The sequence below is a fragment of the Orcinus orca genome, chromosome 6 (genome assembly GCF_937001465.1).
Source record: "Orcinus orca chromosome 6, mOrcOrc1.1, whole genome shotgun sequence".
NCBI lineage: Eukaryota > Metazoa > Chordata > Mammalia > Artiodactyla > Delphinidae > Orcinus > Orcinus orca.
The window spans coordinates 75,865,408-75,881,268 of record NC_064564.1 but is presented as its reverse complement, the minus strand read 5'-3'; the positions used below and the strand labels follow the sequence as shown (position 1 = coordinate 75,881,268).

Below are 15,861 nucleotides of genomic sequence, written 5' to 3'. Positions count from 1 at the left end.
CTCTGAACCCTGTTTCTTTCTTTCTTTTTTTTTTTTTTATGGAGGCCTCATTACATGGGCACGATTGATTAAGTCATTGGCTATTGATAGTTGAACTCAATCTCCAGTTCCTCTCCCCTCCCCAATGGTTGAGGGTGAGACTGAAATTTCCTACCCTCTAGTCACGTGGTTGGTTGGTTCCCTTGGCAACCAGCCCCCATCAGTATGTCCAAAAGTTGCCTCATTAACGTAACAGAAGGCACCTCTGTCACTCTCACCACTTAGGAAATTCCAAGGTTTTAAGGAGCTCTGTGTCACTAACAGACCAAATATATATTATTATAAGTCACAGTATCACACCTGTGGCTTTCCATCTTCCCTTTACTTCTTCCTCTTTTGATTTGGGATATCCTAGCCAATGTTTCCTATTAAGTTCTGCTTGACCTTTAGGATCTACATTAGATGCCAACATACCCAGGAAGCATTCTCTATCTCAACTCGCTCTTGTTTCTTAATTTCTATAGCGTTTATTGCCTGTAGCACTTGTAGCACGTTTATATTTTGCCTTACAGGTTAGGTTAGGATGAGTCTACCTGATTGTGAGGTAGAGGCTAGGGCCTATACATATGTCTAAGAACTGAGCAACGGGTACTAATGTAATGAATAATTTCTTTTGATTAAAAAGGAATGAAGGAAGCAAGTGATTGAAAAAACAAAATAAAAATAAAACCAAGGAATTCGTCTTGTCACTAATGGGTAACCTGGTAGTTTCTCTGGTACATTTCATTGAGATAATTACTGTTTCACATTCTTAGAAAAAAGCAAAGGTTGCAGAGTTCTAAGTCCAATGTGTAGTACTTACTTTATTTCCAGTAAAAAAAAGAGGGTGGATGGGGAAGTTTTGTAGAGTTAAGAAAAAGGTGAACTTGGGCATGGTTTTTTTCTTTGAATAACTAATTGTGTTACATGCTTTATTTTACTTATTGCTTTTTTAAGAAAAAAATATTTTAGATTAGGGCCAGTTAAAGAACACAAATATAATGGTGTGAAGACTATTGAAATAGTTCATATGAACAAAAAAATTGAGAAATGAGGTATACTTGGAGCTTCCTTAAACAATAATCAGGGTCTGACCTGATTCAGCCTCAGCTCCTTAGGTCCTGACTACTCAAGAAGTGGTCCCTGGACCAGCAACATCAGCATCACCTAGGAGCTTGTTGGGAAGGCAGATATCGGGCTCCTCAGACTGGTGGGATCAGAATCTGCATTTTGATGACCTCCCCAGGTGATTCTTATACACATTTAAATTTGAGAAGCTTTGCTTACCAGCTTCAACCTATGCTTGAGATGCTTCTCAGCTGTAGTTGAACATTATTTGGCATGAATTTTTTACATTTATTTAAATTGAATGCCAGAAGCCTTTAAGAATCTATTGTGTATAAAGCATTTGGATAGATGCTGTGGATGAAAGGTGAGTAAGATATGGACCCCAGGTTTAGTGATGAAGTGGGTGACTGTAACAAACAGAGAGTAAGCAACTAACCCAAAATCGATGCTGAATGGGTCATAGTTGAGATACAAAGGAAGTGTTTGGAAGTAAAAGGAAGAGGAAGAGGAAAACAAATTCCAGTTCCAACTGAGGGAACCTGAGAAGAAAGCTTGGTGAAGGATGTAGCACTTAATGTTGGCCTTGAGAGAAGGGTAGGAAAAAGCATTCTAGGCAGAGGTGGCAGTTCAGGGCAAGGTACACAGCTGGAGACTAAGGCATGTGTAGAAAGAGGTGATAAGGCTGCTAGCTGGATGTGCCGTGTGGCAGAGGACAGGGGCAGCAAGGGAGACTGGAGCCAGATTGGGTGCCATGTTATTTGGGCTGAGGTTTTATTCTCTATGTAGCAGAGAGCCCTCAAAGGATTTTGAACAGAAGAATGAATAGGGAATGATATTGTCAGATCTGGTTTTACAGAGAGTCTTAGCAGATAATATGTATTAAGATCACATGTGGGCTGCTGACAAACGATCACCACCACATGCTGGTAACGCGTGCCAAACCTATGGATCTGAATCTCTATTGGTATTGATGTGTGTTCTGTGGTCCAGAACCCCAATTTTAGAAAATGACTGGGAAAAGGGCAAAAGATGTCTGGAGGGGAGGATTCCAGAGAGAAGGAAGTGATTTAGGTGCTACGCATTAGATGCATGCAACATGCAGGGCTTTGTTGTTTTTTTTTTTTCCTGTGCTAATGACACATACAGAGTCAGACTGTACATATAAAGAGTAAGTGGCGTAATGTAGTGTTTGTGATTAAAAGGCAAATTTTTTTAAAATTAATTTTTATTGGAGTAGAGTCACTTTACAATGTTGTGTTGGTTTCTTGCTGTACAGCAAAGTGAATCAGTCATACGTATATTTATATATCCACTCTATTTTAGCTTTCCTTCCCATCTGGGTTGCCACAGAGCATTGAGAAGAGTTCCCTGTGCTATACAGTAGGTTCTCATCAGTTATCTATTTAATACATAGTACTGTATGTATGTCAGTCCCAATCTCCCAATTCATCCTACCCACCACCTCCCCACTTGGTAACCATAAGTTTGTTCTCTATGTCTGTGACTCTATTTCTGCTAAAAGGCAGATTAAGCCAATCTCAAAAGGCTACATATTGCATAATTCCAACTATATGACATACTGTAAAAGGCAAAATTATAGAGATAATAAAAAGATCAGTGGTTATCAAGGATTGGGGGAATGAGGGATGAATAGACAGAGTACAGAGGACTTTTAGGACAGGGAAACTCTTCTGTATGATGCTTTAATGGTGCATACATGTTATTATACATTTGTCCAAACTCATAGAATGTACACCACCAAGAGTGAACTCTAATGTAATGTAAACTGTGGACTTTGGATGATTATGATGTGTCAGTGTAGGTTCATCAGTTGTACAAATGTTCCACTTTGGTAGGGGATGTTGACAGTGGGGAGGTTGTAAGTGTGTAGGGAAGAGGGTATATGGGAAATCTCTGTACCTTTGGCTCAATTTTGCTGTGAATCTAAAACTGCTCTAAAAAAGTAAAGTCTATTTTCGTTCCTTTTTATGGCTGAGTAATATTCCATTGTATATATGTGCCACGTCTTCTTTATCCATTCAAAATTGGGCCATTTGTAGAGATGTGGATGGATCTAGAGACTGTCATACAAAGTGAAGTAAGTCAGAAAGAGAAAAACAAATATCATATATTAACGCATACACGTGGAACCTAGAAAAATGGTACAGATGAACCAGTTTGCAGGGCAGGAATAGAGACACGGATGTAGAGAACAAACTTATGGACACCAAGGGGGGAAAGCGGCGGGGGTGGTGGTGGTGGTGGTGGGATGAACTGGGTGATTGGGATTGACATGTATACACTGATGTGTATAAAATAGATAACTAATAAGAACCTGCTGTATAAAAAATAATAAAATTAAATTTTTTAAAAAAGTAAAGTCTGTTGAAAAAAGAAAAGTCAGATCCTGGATTGGAATCCAAACTGTACAAACTACCAGCTCTATAACCTTGGGCAAATTATTTAACTTCCTTGTGCCTCAATTTTTGCCTATAAAATAGACTTAAAAAATTCCTACTTGAAGTGTAAATGCGTGTAAAACTTAAAAAAGCACCTGGTGTGTAGTTAAGAGTTCAGTAAGTGTTGGCTATTATTGTTATTATTATTAGTCCCAGAAAGGCAAACACTAATATATTAGTTCTGGAATATTTATGAATATAAAGCTGTTAAATTAATTTGCCTCAATGAAGCAAGGACCTTCAGGATGTTTTACTGGGACAGTCAAGAAGGTTAAAGAAAAAAATACTTAGAACATTCATGATGTCAGGGGTGGGTTTACAGGATGTTCTGGTCAGGCAAGAATAGGGGCAGAACTGAGGTTGTAAGCAGAAATTTCTCAAAGGGAGAGGAGAATTGTTCAGGTAGAAAGGTCAGTGATAGGAGAAGGAGGTGTCAAGAGGGAGTAGAGCAAGTCAAAGTATCAGAAATTAATTCCACTGTGCCAGCAACTTTCCCTGATAACGGTCTTTTGCTGCATATGCTTGTCTACTTGTCTCTTTCCGGCAGTCGCAGTGTTTTGCATGATTTGTGAGTTAAAGTTTGACCTCTAAACTGATTGTTCATAGGTGTGTCCAAACATGTTGGGGATGCCCTGAAAGCCCATTCCTCCCAGTCCTTGAGAAAAATCTGGACAGTTGGAATCCCTCCTTGGGGTGTCATTGAGAACCGGACAGATCTTATTGGAAGAGATGTAAGTAGACAATCCTTTCACAACAGAAGGAGATAAACATGTATCCAGTTGACAGCTTAGCACTATATCCGGATATCTAGTAGGCATCTTGAATGTAATACACCCCAAATAAACTCCTGACTTCCTGCTGCCTCCCTTACCCTATCTTAGAAAGTGACAATCTTGTCCTGCAGTTCTCAAGCCAAAACCCTGAACTTATCCTGGAATGATCTCCGTCTCGTGCCTCAAACCCGATCCACCAGTAAATTATCTTAGCTTCACTTTAAAAATATATCTGGGAGCTTCGCTGGTGGCGCAGTGGTTAAGAATATGCCTGCCAATGCAGGGGACACGGGTTCGAGCCCTAGGCTGGGAGGATCACACATGCCGTGGAGCAACTAAGCCCGTGCGCCACAACTACTGAGCCTGCGCTCTAGAGCCCATGAGCCACAACTACTGAGCCTGTGTGCCACAATTACTGAAGCCCATGCGCCTAGAGCCCATGCTCCGCAACAAGAAAAGCCACCACAATGAGAAGCCCGCACACCGCAACGAAGAGTAGCCCTGCTCGCTGCAACTAGAGAAAGCCCACACGCAGCAACGAAGGCCTAACACAGCCAAAAATAAACATAAATAAAATAAATAAATTTATTTTAAAAAATATATCTATCTATCTGGAATCTGACCTCTTCTTATTACCTCCACTGTTACTGAGCAGGTTTAAGCCACTATTTTCTGTCACCTGGATGATTGTAATAGCCTTCCCTACTCTCATCCATGTCTCTTATTAAGGTCTGATCCCAACACAGTAGCCAGAATGATTCTAAAGGGACGGACTTGTCTAAGTTTGTTTATAAGACTAATGTATACTTTTGGTAGGTATCTCAAGTATTACAAAAGGTATGAAGAAGAAAGATAACCACTGTTAATATTTTGGTGTGTATCATTCCAGAATTTTTTTCTATGTGTGCGTATGTATGTATAGTAAAAAAAAGTTTTTGTGTTAAAAAAGTAACAACAGAAACGTATTGTTGTGAATCTGTTTTTCAGCTTAACTATTTAACATAATTAATTCTCTATGTCAGTTAATATAGACATGCTTATGGTTTGTTTTAACTTTCATTTTGGAATATTTCGAACACATTAAAGAGTAGAGAGATTAGAATAATCATCTCCTTCGTACCCTTCTCCCGGTTTCAACAGTTATGAACCCATAGCCAATTTTGTTTAGTTTAGTCCCTCATCCATTCTCCATCTCCTCCCTCCATTATTTTGAAGCAAATTCCAGACATCAAATAATTTCATTGGTAAATATTTTAGTAGTTATTTCTAAAGTATATGGCCAATTAAAAAATATAACCACATTGCCATATTCGTACCTAAAAAATTAACAATAATTTCTGAATATCATCAAATATCCAGTCTGTGTTCAAGCTTCTGATTGTCTCAATTTTTCAGTTGTTTGATTTCATTATCCAAAAAATTCCCCTACATTGTGATGGGTTGATTTGTCTCTTCATTCACTTAGTTTTTTTCCTTGAGTCACTTTTGATCTCTGGATTTTCCCACCATCTCCTTTTTTGTTTTCTGTTTGTTTGTTTCAATGTATTTGTTGAAGAAACTGGGTCATTCCTAAAGAGTTTCCCACAGTTTGGATTTTGCAGATTTAAGCTCTTGTAGCAGCATTTAGCCTATTTCTCTGTCTTTTGTCTTTCTTGTAAATTGGTAGTTTGATCCAAAGGTATGATCAGATTCAGGTTTTTTTGTACAGGTTTATGCCCTAGGAGGAGATGTGTCCTTCCCTTGTGACATAACATCCTCTCTCTTTTTATGATGTCATTGCCTAGATTTATTATTTCAACAGGGTTGCAAAAATGCTAATATTTAATTATAGTGTTCTTTCTTCATTTATTAGCTTAAATACTCTATAAAGAGAAACATTTTCTCCTCAATTGCTTGGTTTACCTTGTGGTACAGTTGTATGGGAAAGGGTAGAATAAATATTTGATTCTCTTTCTTTATTTGCCAGTTTTCAAAGCATTGAGTTGGTTATCTACCATCCCCCAAGGTGAACAGTGAGTTGTTGTTGTTTTTTTTTTTCTGATTCATGAAGTTAAACATATTTGGTATGTTTTAATCCATGATTCTAATATAGTTATTATTCTTTATCATGCTCATATTGTCCCATTGTGGCCAGTGGAGCCTTTCAAGTTGTCTCCTGAGTCCTTTTAACACAATTCTAGTCATTTATCATTGCTTCCTTGTGTTTTAGTATGAAAAAAATGTTCTTGGCTCATTGTATATAATTTTTGCTCCTAGAGAAATGGCTGGTTGTTTTTAGTGGGAAATAGTATTAAGAGACCACATTCTGAGAGCCAAGGGTGCAGTTTTATTTTTCATGCCTGATAAAGTTCTATTGTACTAAAGTACCATAATTTATTTAACCATCCCTCTGTATTGTCCATTTATGTTTTCTATTTTTAACTTTTACAAAAAATGATATTAATGTTGTGATAAGACACATATATTTTTGAAACTAGCTGAAAACACTTATTTCCTTAGAAGTTATTCTCAAAGTAGAATGTTTGGACCAGTTGGTATGTAACTTTTAAAATGTGACTAATTGTCTTCCACAAAGGTGGTAACAATTTACATTCCTACCAACAGGGTAAGAGGGTGCCCATTTCCCTGTACCATTTCCAGCTTCAGGTATTCTGGCTTTTTTTAAACTTTGCCATTCTGATAGGTATAAAATAACACCTAATTTTTCTTATGTACGTTTCTCTGATTACTAGTGAGGTTCAACATCTTTCCATGTGGTTTTTATGCATTTTAAGCATAGTTTTTATATTTTGAAAGACCTTTTGTATTATAATTCATTCTGTTAACATTTTTGTTTGCCATGTGTGCTGCATTTCCCAGATTTTAATTTGTATCATTTATGAACATCTTTCCATGTGTAAAAAATATGTGTTAAATCTATCAATCATTTTCTTTTTGGTTTCTGGCCTCAGTGTCATGCTTAGGGATTATAAAGGTAACTTTTAAATACTAATGTTTGTAACGTTTGTAGTGCTTTTTACATCCATTATTTCTTCTTTTTTTTAATTTCTTTCTTTTTTTTTTTTTTTTTTTTTTTTGGCTGTGTTGGGCCTTCGTTGCTGCACGCGGACTTTCTCTAGTTGTGGCGAGTGGGGCTACTCTTTGTTGCCGTGCATGGGCTTCTCATTGCAGTGGCTTTAGAGCCACCCGTGCAGAGCACGGGCTCTAGGTGTGCAGGCTTCAGTAGTTGTGGCTCACGGGCTCTAGAGCGCAGGCTCAGTAGTTGTGGCGCACGGGCTTAGTTGCTCCACGGCATGTGGGATCTTCCCAGAGCAGAACTTAAACCCGTGTCCCCTGCATTGGCAGGCAGATTCTTAACCACTGCACCACCAGGGAAGCCCCCATTATTTCTTTAAAGCCTCACAGCAACCCTCTGCTATAGGAATTATTATCATCACTTATACATGAGGAAAATAAGCCTGAGAAAGGAAGCAGGTGTTACCCAGAGTTAAAGTTAGAAGGTAGAAGAGCCTAGCCTTAAACTTGGGCCCTTTGACTCCAAACACAGTTGGCCTTCCCTATTTGTGGATTCCGCATCTGAGGAATCAACTGACAGTGGATCCTAAGGATTCAGCCGACCGCGGATCCAGCGGATACTGAGGGCCGACTATACTGTGCCATTTTATATAAGGGACTAGAGCATCGTGGATTGTGGTATCCGCGAGTGGTCCTGGAACGAATCCCCCACAGGTACCAATGACTGTACTGTTCTCTCCTCTCTAAAAACAAATGAGAATTGGAGTAGCTTATAGAAGAATCAGCAAATATTAATAAAGATCTGGATATTTTATATTGAATGAATGCATCTCCATTTACTTTTCACTTCATTTGGAATACGAGAAAAAATAATCAGTGTCCAAATATTATTCTGGAATAGATCTATTAAAAGGCATAGTTTCTGGATAGTGATGCAGTCTGTGTACCAGTGCAGATCCTTGAACTGTTTTTTAATGATCTGAGACAAGGTAAGTACAGAAATTGAAAATAAATATATGGAACCGTTTTTAGCCATGTGACGGTGCTGTGACATCCAAGCATACGGTAAGCGTGCTTATCTTGCTGTGTGTGCGAGTGTTGTTGAACTTGTGAGTCTCGTGTCGTACAAGCCGCATACTAGTCATGCGTTAGGGGACTACCTATCTGTCCATAAAAAAATAAGAAATAAGAAAACTGAAATTGATTCTTCACCGCAGATGGCTTGAGAAGCACTGCTCTTGGTAGCAAGTACTACTTTTTGACCTGGACAGGAACTCTGTAGTACATAGACAGGCCTTTGGAGCAGTCGGCCTGGGAAGGATCTCAAGCTCTGACCGTCTCTTGTCCTCGCTGTCTCGCAGGTGGTGTGCCTGTACCAGACTCTGGGCAACCCCCTCAGCAAACTCACCACACTCAACTGCATGCACTCCCACTTCATCCTGTCCGATGATGGCACTGTGGGCAAGTATGGCAATGAGATGAAGCTCAGGAGGAACCTGGAAAAGTACCTCTCTCTGCAGAAAATACACAGCCGTGAGTACCACAGGGGCTCAACCAACAGGTCCTGGCTGGGGGCCTTGCTGTGGAGCAAAGTGCTCCATTGCCATCTGTACAGGGTAGAGAGGTCCAAGCCGGCCCATGCCTTAAGTTAACACCTGTGAACCCTCAGTGAGAAGAAAGCAGGATACGAAATTGTGGGTGACAGAAGAGAGGAAGGGATCTTGCGGGACAGCAGAGGGGAGGTGTCAGAGTGGAGAATTTAGCAGAGTCTCTGGGAGTCCTTAGGCTTGGATGGATAGAGGGGAAAAAGTAGAGAAAGAATTGATTTGGGAATGTGGGTGGCTGAAAAGCCGAGAAGAGACTAGCCTGAGAAGAGCGGGCTGTGAGCCTTGATAGTCAGGGAAGATGACATTTCTAGGAGGGTGTGGCGGCTTCAGTCAGGGAAGGGGTTGAAATCAGGACTTTTAGAAATAGGGACCTTTGAAGGTTTGCTGTGACATGCTGGCAGTGGTGCTTTGGTAGTGCCTAAGGAGGAGGAGTGGGGGGCAAAATCAGTGAGTGTCCTTGGGTGGAGAGGTGGGAATCCTTAAAGGGAGGAAGAGGGCTGGACGCTGCCTGGAGAAATGGAGACTCTGCCTCCAGGGCAGTGGAAGGTGGCCCCTGCCTCTTTTGGTGAGTTAAATCTTCCGCAGACTACTCCTCCCCTTTAAGCGGAGATGCCAGGGAATAGGAAGATTCTCAGGAGGCTCGGTCTTCTTCAAACCTTTGACTTTGGGCTGGAAAATGCTGAACATCCTTTGAGTTTTTGGCCCAGATTCCCTGAAGCAGCAGATGTAGTGAGGTCAGATGGATCAAAGCCCTATTTACTGCCTGTGACCTTGGGCGATGAAATTAACATCTGTCAAATTGTTCTCTTAATACAAGACAGAAGAAACTGTCTACCTGTACCTTTTGTTGTGAGAATTAGAGGAGATAAAATATGTTAGGTGTGCTCAGAATAGTATTGGGTACATAACATGTCCTCAACAAATGTGTTTCTTTCTTTCCTTTTATTCTCCTTTGGTACAGGGGGTTGTCTGCTGGTTGGGGTGGGGGTAGAGAGAGGGACTCTGGGAATTGTTGCCAGTCATTTAGAGCTTAGTGTGAATGAAGTTTGGAGGCTTATTTAGGTCAGGAAGGGGGAGAGAGGAGCAGGTATGTGGTCCTCTACAGGGTGGGGGTGGCTAGTGGGGAGGGACACCCACAGAGGAGCGGAGAAGGAGGGCAGGTCAGAGATTGCCCTGAAGGAGAATCCCTGAAGCGAGGGCCCTGCAGGGCTCTGAAATGCCAGTTACCTGAAATGTCCTGTTGCCTTTGATGACCTGGGCTCACCACCTGTGCTCAGGGATTCTGTGCAGCGCTATGATGTGTGTCCCAGGAGAGCAAAGTCTTTCTTAGTCTTTCTTATTTCCTGCTGATTCTCCATTTGTGAAAACAGCCCTGATGAATGAAAAGAGCCCTGAGCTTGCATATCGCCATATGCCATTCTACATTTCTACTTTCAAAGTCCTTAAAATTTAGGATTTATTGGGAGGGTTTTGCTGTCCATGGAGAGAGAATGTGGAGTCAATTTCAGTGGATTGGTAATATTTATTATTCTCTGGAGAACTGACAGGAAAACAGCAAAAACAATAAACCACTTACACACACGCACACACATACACACACGCATGCATGCACACACACAAGAAAGAAAGAAAGAAGGAAGGGAGGAAGGAAGGAAAGAAGAAAGGAAGAATAAAAGAGAGAAAGGAAAGACAAATGAAAACAGACCCCAACAAGCCCAAAATTCGTAGGTATCAAAGCTGATCTTCATACCTCCTGTGCTCACTAGGGAGGCTTTCTGCCATATTTGTGTTTGTCTTTGATGTGGTTATAAATGGATTTACTTGGATGGAATGACAATAATTAAATATTTTCTTGATTTCTTTCATTTCTTTTCAACCGGGCTTCTTGGAGTCCCTGGCAAATCCTTGATGTTCGCAGAAAGCACTTACCAAAAATAAGAAAAAAAAAAGGATGACTTCATAAAGTTGCTGTAGAAATCCCTTTGAAATGTGGCCAGTGTCAGTTCCTGTTCTGTAAGCCTCTGAGGATGGAAAGAATAGGATCAGCTCTGTATGTCTTCGTAATGCAAGTCTTGGTGGAGAAGAGAGCCCTTTCCTGGGATGCCTATTCTAAGAGCCTTTCATTGGAGCTGTAATGTTGTATTCCTGCCTAAACTGGGAGCCAGGAGTAGAGGCAGCTCCCTCATGAGATTTGTCAGCAAAGAACTTCACGATTTTTTTTAAACAAATTTAATTAGTAGCATCAGTAAGATCCTTTTTGTAGAAAACAATCATAAATATATTTATTTTTGTGAAGATTAGTTATTGCTTTAAAAAAGATGTATCTAACAGAAATTGAATTATTTTCCCCTCTCCTGCAGAATACCCTTACTGATTTCTTTTTCTGATGATAAAAGTGTTACATACTCTCATATTCAGATAAAGAAAGAAAACATAGAAGGAAGAGATAGCTTTCTGTAATCTTACTATAAAAAATAACCATTGTTAACTTTTTCACCTGTATGCTTTCAGAAATTTTCTACGTACACACAGAGCAACATTTAAAAATGAACACTGGGATCATATAATATCTTTTGTAGCCTTCCCTCCTCTTCCACTAAACATGGATATATTTCCATATCAGTAAGCATATCTGAGCACATATTTAATGACTGCATAGTATATCATTATATAGGATATGAGATTCTCTTTAAAAATTGTTTTTTCCATCCGTTTCAATAATTCTATAATTAATGGCATTTTCATCTAAATTTTCTTCTATTACTTTTATGCCTTAATAAACCATCGTCACCATTTCATTTAGCTTTTACAGGACAATGTTGTTAAAAGAACCCTATGACTATCAGTTGGTGTATCTTACGTCTGATTTTTAGTGATAGGGAGAAAATAATAAGGAAGTGGAGATATGTGGAAAAGGAAAGAAGTATAATGTCAAAGCCATTAAATAGACTGAATGAGATATTTGAGTGCCTGCTAAGAGGCCCACCCTTAACATTTGTGGAGTCAGGACAAAGGTTACACATGGAAACCCACATACTATTTGTTTAAATATTTAAAAGCTTTAAATCAAGCTAACCAGCAAAAATAACAAGAGAATAATGTTCAATCCTTTTACTTTTGTACATGTAGCAGGAAGGCCAGGTTTGAGGTCAGAGTCCTGGATTTTTGGGAGTACTGAGCCAGAACGTGGAGATGAAACAGAACTAGCACCTTGGCCCCTGGCCTACAGGTCACTTTCTGCTTCTCTTCCCACCTTTGGCTCAATCTCACGATGTCCAGGCTTCACACACGTCAACTGGACACCCTAGCCTATATGTCCAAGCTCTATCCACTTCTCTCCTACTCCCCAAAGCTGCCTCTGACTTTGACAAGTATATTCCTGGGGCAGAGGTTCAAGCAGCCCCTGGAAGCAAGAATTTTGGGGTCCTGGGCAATCTAGTAAGTAGGAGAGGGAGCACAGGCTTTCCTTGGACCTTGACCCTATAGACTCCTCACTGTGAGGGGAAGGACATGGCCAGAGGAAGGCGCTGTAGAACATGGGGCCCAGAGTAAAGTCCAGTGTCGCTCAGGTGTGAGCATGGTGTTTCCTGCCAATTTTCCTTCTCTTGGAAAAACAAAAAAATTGATTTAAATATATCAATACGCATGTCGTGTAAAAATTAAATCAAGTAATAAATCTATAGAATAAACAGTCAACATTTCCCCAAATCTTCCCCTCTCTTCTTTACTATTAATAATTTGATATATATCCTTCCAGAGTTTTCTGGTTATTTATGTAACATGTTATAGATATGTGCATATGTATATATAAAATATATACCCATATATATGGTTTTAACATTTTAAATAGGATTTTAAATAGGATCATACTGGGCATATCATTCTGTAACTTTTGTTCACTTAGTATCTTTTTAAAAAGAGTGCAATGACTCCATGGTCTTTCCTTTTTTATTGTCTTCCTCACTTTAATAAAGTAATATGTAGTCTTATAAGAAAGCCAAATAGTGAAAAATGGAATAAATTGAAATATAAAAGCCTTTGAGGTTTACCCATCCCATCTTGTTCTTAGAAATAACCACTATTCAAAGTTGATTGAACTGGCAAAAGTTTGATCATTTTTGGAGATGAGTGATGGATACATTGGGAACCATTATATCATTCTGTTTTCTTTTAGATGTGTTTGAAAATTTCCAAGATAAAAAGTTAGTTTCTTGAAGACTACTACTTATTATTATTTTTTAATGACCAAAAGCCTTTAGGTAACTTTTTAACTGGGAGAAGATGCTCTCACCATATTTATGTTACTTTTATTTAAAGTCCAAGCTTCTGGCTTGGCCTTGAACTAAGCAAGCCTGAGTCAAAGAAGAGAGAATGACTAGTGCAAGTAACAAATGTATGTGGTAATTGAAAGACTTGTGTCTGGTAATCAGAATTGCTGATGGGGTTCCTTTGTAACAATTTGATATTGTTTGTCATCTGAAATAGGCTCAAGACAAGGAGTGCCTGTGGTGGGGCTGGTGGTGGAAGGTGGTCCCAATGTCATCCTCTCAGTGTGGGAGACTGTGAAAGACAAAGATCCAGTGGTGGTGTGTGAAGGCACAGGCAGGGCTGCCGACCTCCTGGCCTTCACCCACAAACACTTTGCAGATGAAGGGTGAGTTGTTGAGTCTTCATTTCTGAAAGTATGCTCTTTATTCTTCCATTTTAGTTCTTTAATTTCTGCTTTCATGTAGGCCGGATATCCTTAGAGGACAGAGACTGGAATTCTCTGGATATCTTAGAGGACAGAGGTTGAGACTGGAATTCATTTTTCAGTGGTTTTTGTATTTATTAAGCAACACCAAAATGCCCTCTAGTGATGCAAGTTGCTATTAGCTTAGCTGAAGAATGGCCGGCCTCTAACAAGGACCTTGAGCCCTGTCTGAGCTTAGGGAAAAAGGATTTCCAGGGGGAGTGAGGGAGGAGACCACTGTGGCCCCAGATCACCTTTAAATTCAATTGCTGTTAGTAAACATAGCAGAAATTGGGGAAATCAACATCCTGACATTTTTGTCGCATATATTGTACTTAGTTGAAGTTTTAACTCTTTTTCCTTTTTAAATAAGGAGTTTCAAACAAGTTTCAAACAAGTTGAAATTCTATCTTTATGAGACCTTAGAGATTATTTAGTGGTTTCTCTGTCCATCCCTATACACATTGTGATTCTTCCAATTTCAAAAGCGTGATATTTCTGCCAGGTGAGTAAATACAGTGCGTACAAACTGAAATGTGGACCCCACTCATTTACTTAATAAATATTCATTCACTGCTTATAATTTCTCTCTGACAACTCTTCTCTTAAGTTTCTCTCCCCTTTCAGCCCTGCTTCCACCCCGTACCCGCTTCCTCTTCTATTACACCTCTCTCTTTCGTTTTACAGTGTCAGATTCTTTAAGTATATTATGCCCGTAATTTCTGGAGATTCACAACCCCTTGGAAATCTGTCAGCTCGAGAACCCTGCCCCAAGTGCATTCTTCCCAGGAGCATGGCAGATCAGTCCATTCTCTCTTTCAATTCAGCCTTCTCCTGGTGCTGCTGCTTCGCTTTCCTTCCCATTCATTTATCTCTTGGCAGTACTGTCCATAGAAACCTTCTCCATCACATGGGACAGGCGCAGGGATGTTGTACTTGTGCTGATGTTTCTGCCTTGTTCCCTTCTCTGCACTGTGTCAAGTCACGACCATTTCTCTCTCTCAGGACCCTGCGTCCTCAGGTGAAGGAGGAGATCATCTGCATGATTCAGAACACTTTCAACTTTAGTCTTAAACAGTCCAAGCACCTTTTTCAAATTCTGATGGAGTGTATGGTGCACAGGGATTCTGTGAGTATGATGAGTTGATGACTCAACTGACTTAAAAAACGCTAATGTTCAACAATTGTGATATTTATTTTCACAATTTTATTTTTCATTTCTTACTTGATTTTATATAGCTCTACAGAACTTGACCTTTAAGTTGAGTAAACGTGACTTCTTGTTTCCTCCCGCCCTCCAACCATATGTCATATTCCTGACCGTACCTGGGAAAAAGCACTTAGATAATATAACAGTATTACAGAAAAGTGATTGAATTTAGTGAAAATTACATGTAAATATTTTCAGAGGGTAAAGGAACAGCTCCATGTCTTAAATAAACTCAAGTCTGCTGGCTTAGATGACTCCATCACAGTATCCTCAGTATGTCCTATAGGAGATCATTGGGGATGCACTGGACAATGGAAATATGTGAATAAACTCTCAGGTGAGAAATAGAGGCCACAAACTTTGGGCTATGAACATAATACAGATTAAGGAAAAGATTTTAGTGTTTTAGGGTACTTCGATCAAAATTTTTATCAGTGATTTGGATAGTATGTTGCTGACAGTTACATTAAATATGCAAATATGTCATAACATAGTGATCTTTCCAGAATTTGAAGGCTGGACCAAATCATACAAGATTTTGGTAATATTAAAGCACCTTCCCTCAAAAAACCAATTGAACAAGTTCAGTCTAGACTAAGCATGGCTAAACAGATGTGAAAAACCCTTTGGGATTTTGGTTGACCTAGTAACAACGAAAATAACAACCATGTCTGCAATTAACGGTGTGCTTTCCAGTATATTTTTTCATGTGAAGTAGCCCCATGAGTGAGTTCAATATGGCAGTGATTGTTTATTTCAGTTTCAGAGATAGCGAAGCTGAAGCCTAGAGAATTTAAGTGATTTGCCCAGAGACATGCAGTTATGAAATAGTAGAACTAAAACTGGAGCTCAGAGTTGAAATCTTGTGCATGGTCTATTACATTTTATATTCCCCACAATAGTCAGTAGGTTAAGAAAAGGATATATTAAAGGGATCACCCTTATATTTGTCTCCTCCTGTCATCAAGGAGAGTAACCA

At 39.5% G+C, this 15,861-nt stretch overlaps 1 protein-coding gene across 1 annotated transcript in view; it reads left to right on the top strand.

The window, feature by feature from the left end:
- Window positions 1-15,861, top strand: part of TRPM6 (transient receptor potential cation channel subfamily M member 6) — a 193,416-nt gene that overhangs the window by 40,440 nt on the left and 137,115 nt on the right. Inside the window, exons 6-9 of the mRNA XM_033440262.2 lie at window positions 4,152-4,276; window positions 8,695-8,866; window positions 13,426-13,594; window positions 14,678-14,801. Coding sequence (XP_033296153.2) covers window positions 4,152-4,276; window positions 8,695-8,866; window positions 13,426-13,594; window positions 14,678-14,801 — 590 coding nt within the window. The remainder of the gene's footprint in view (window positions 1-4,151; window positions 4,277-8,694; window positions 8,867-13,425; window positions 13,595-14,677; window positions 14,802-15,861) is intronic.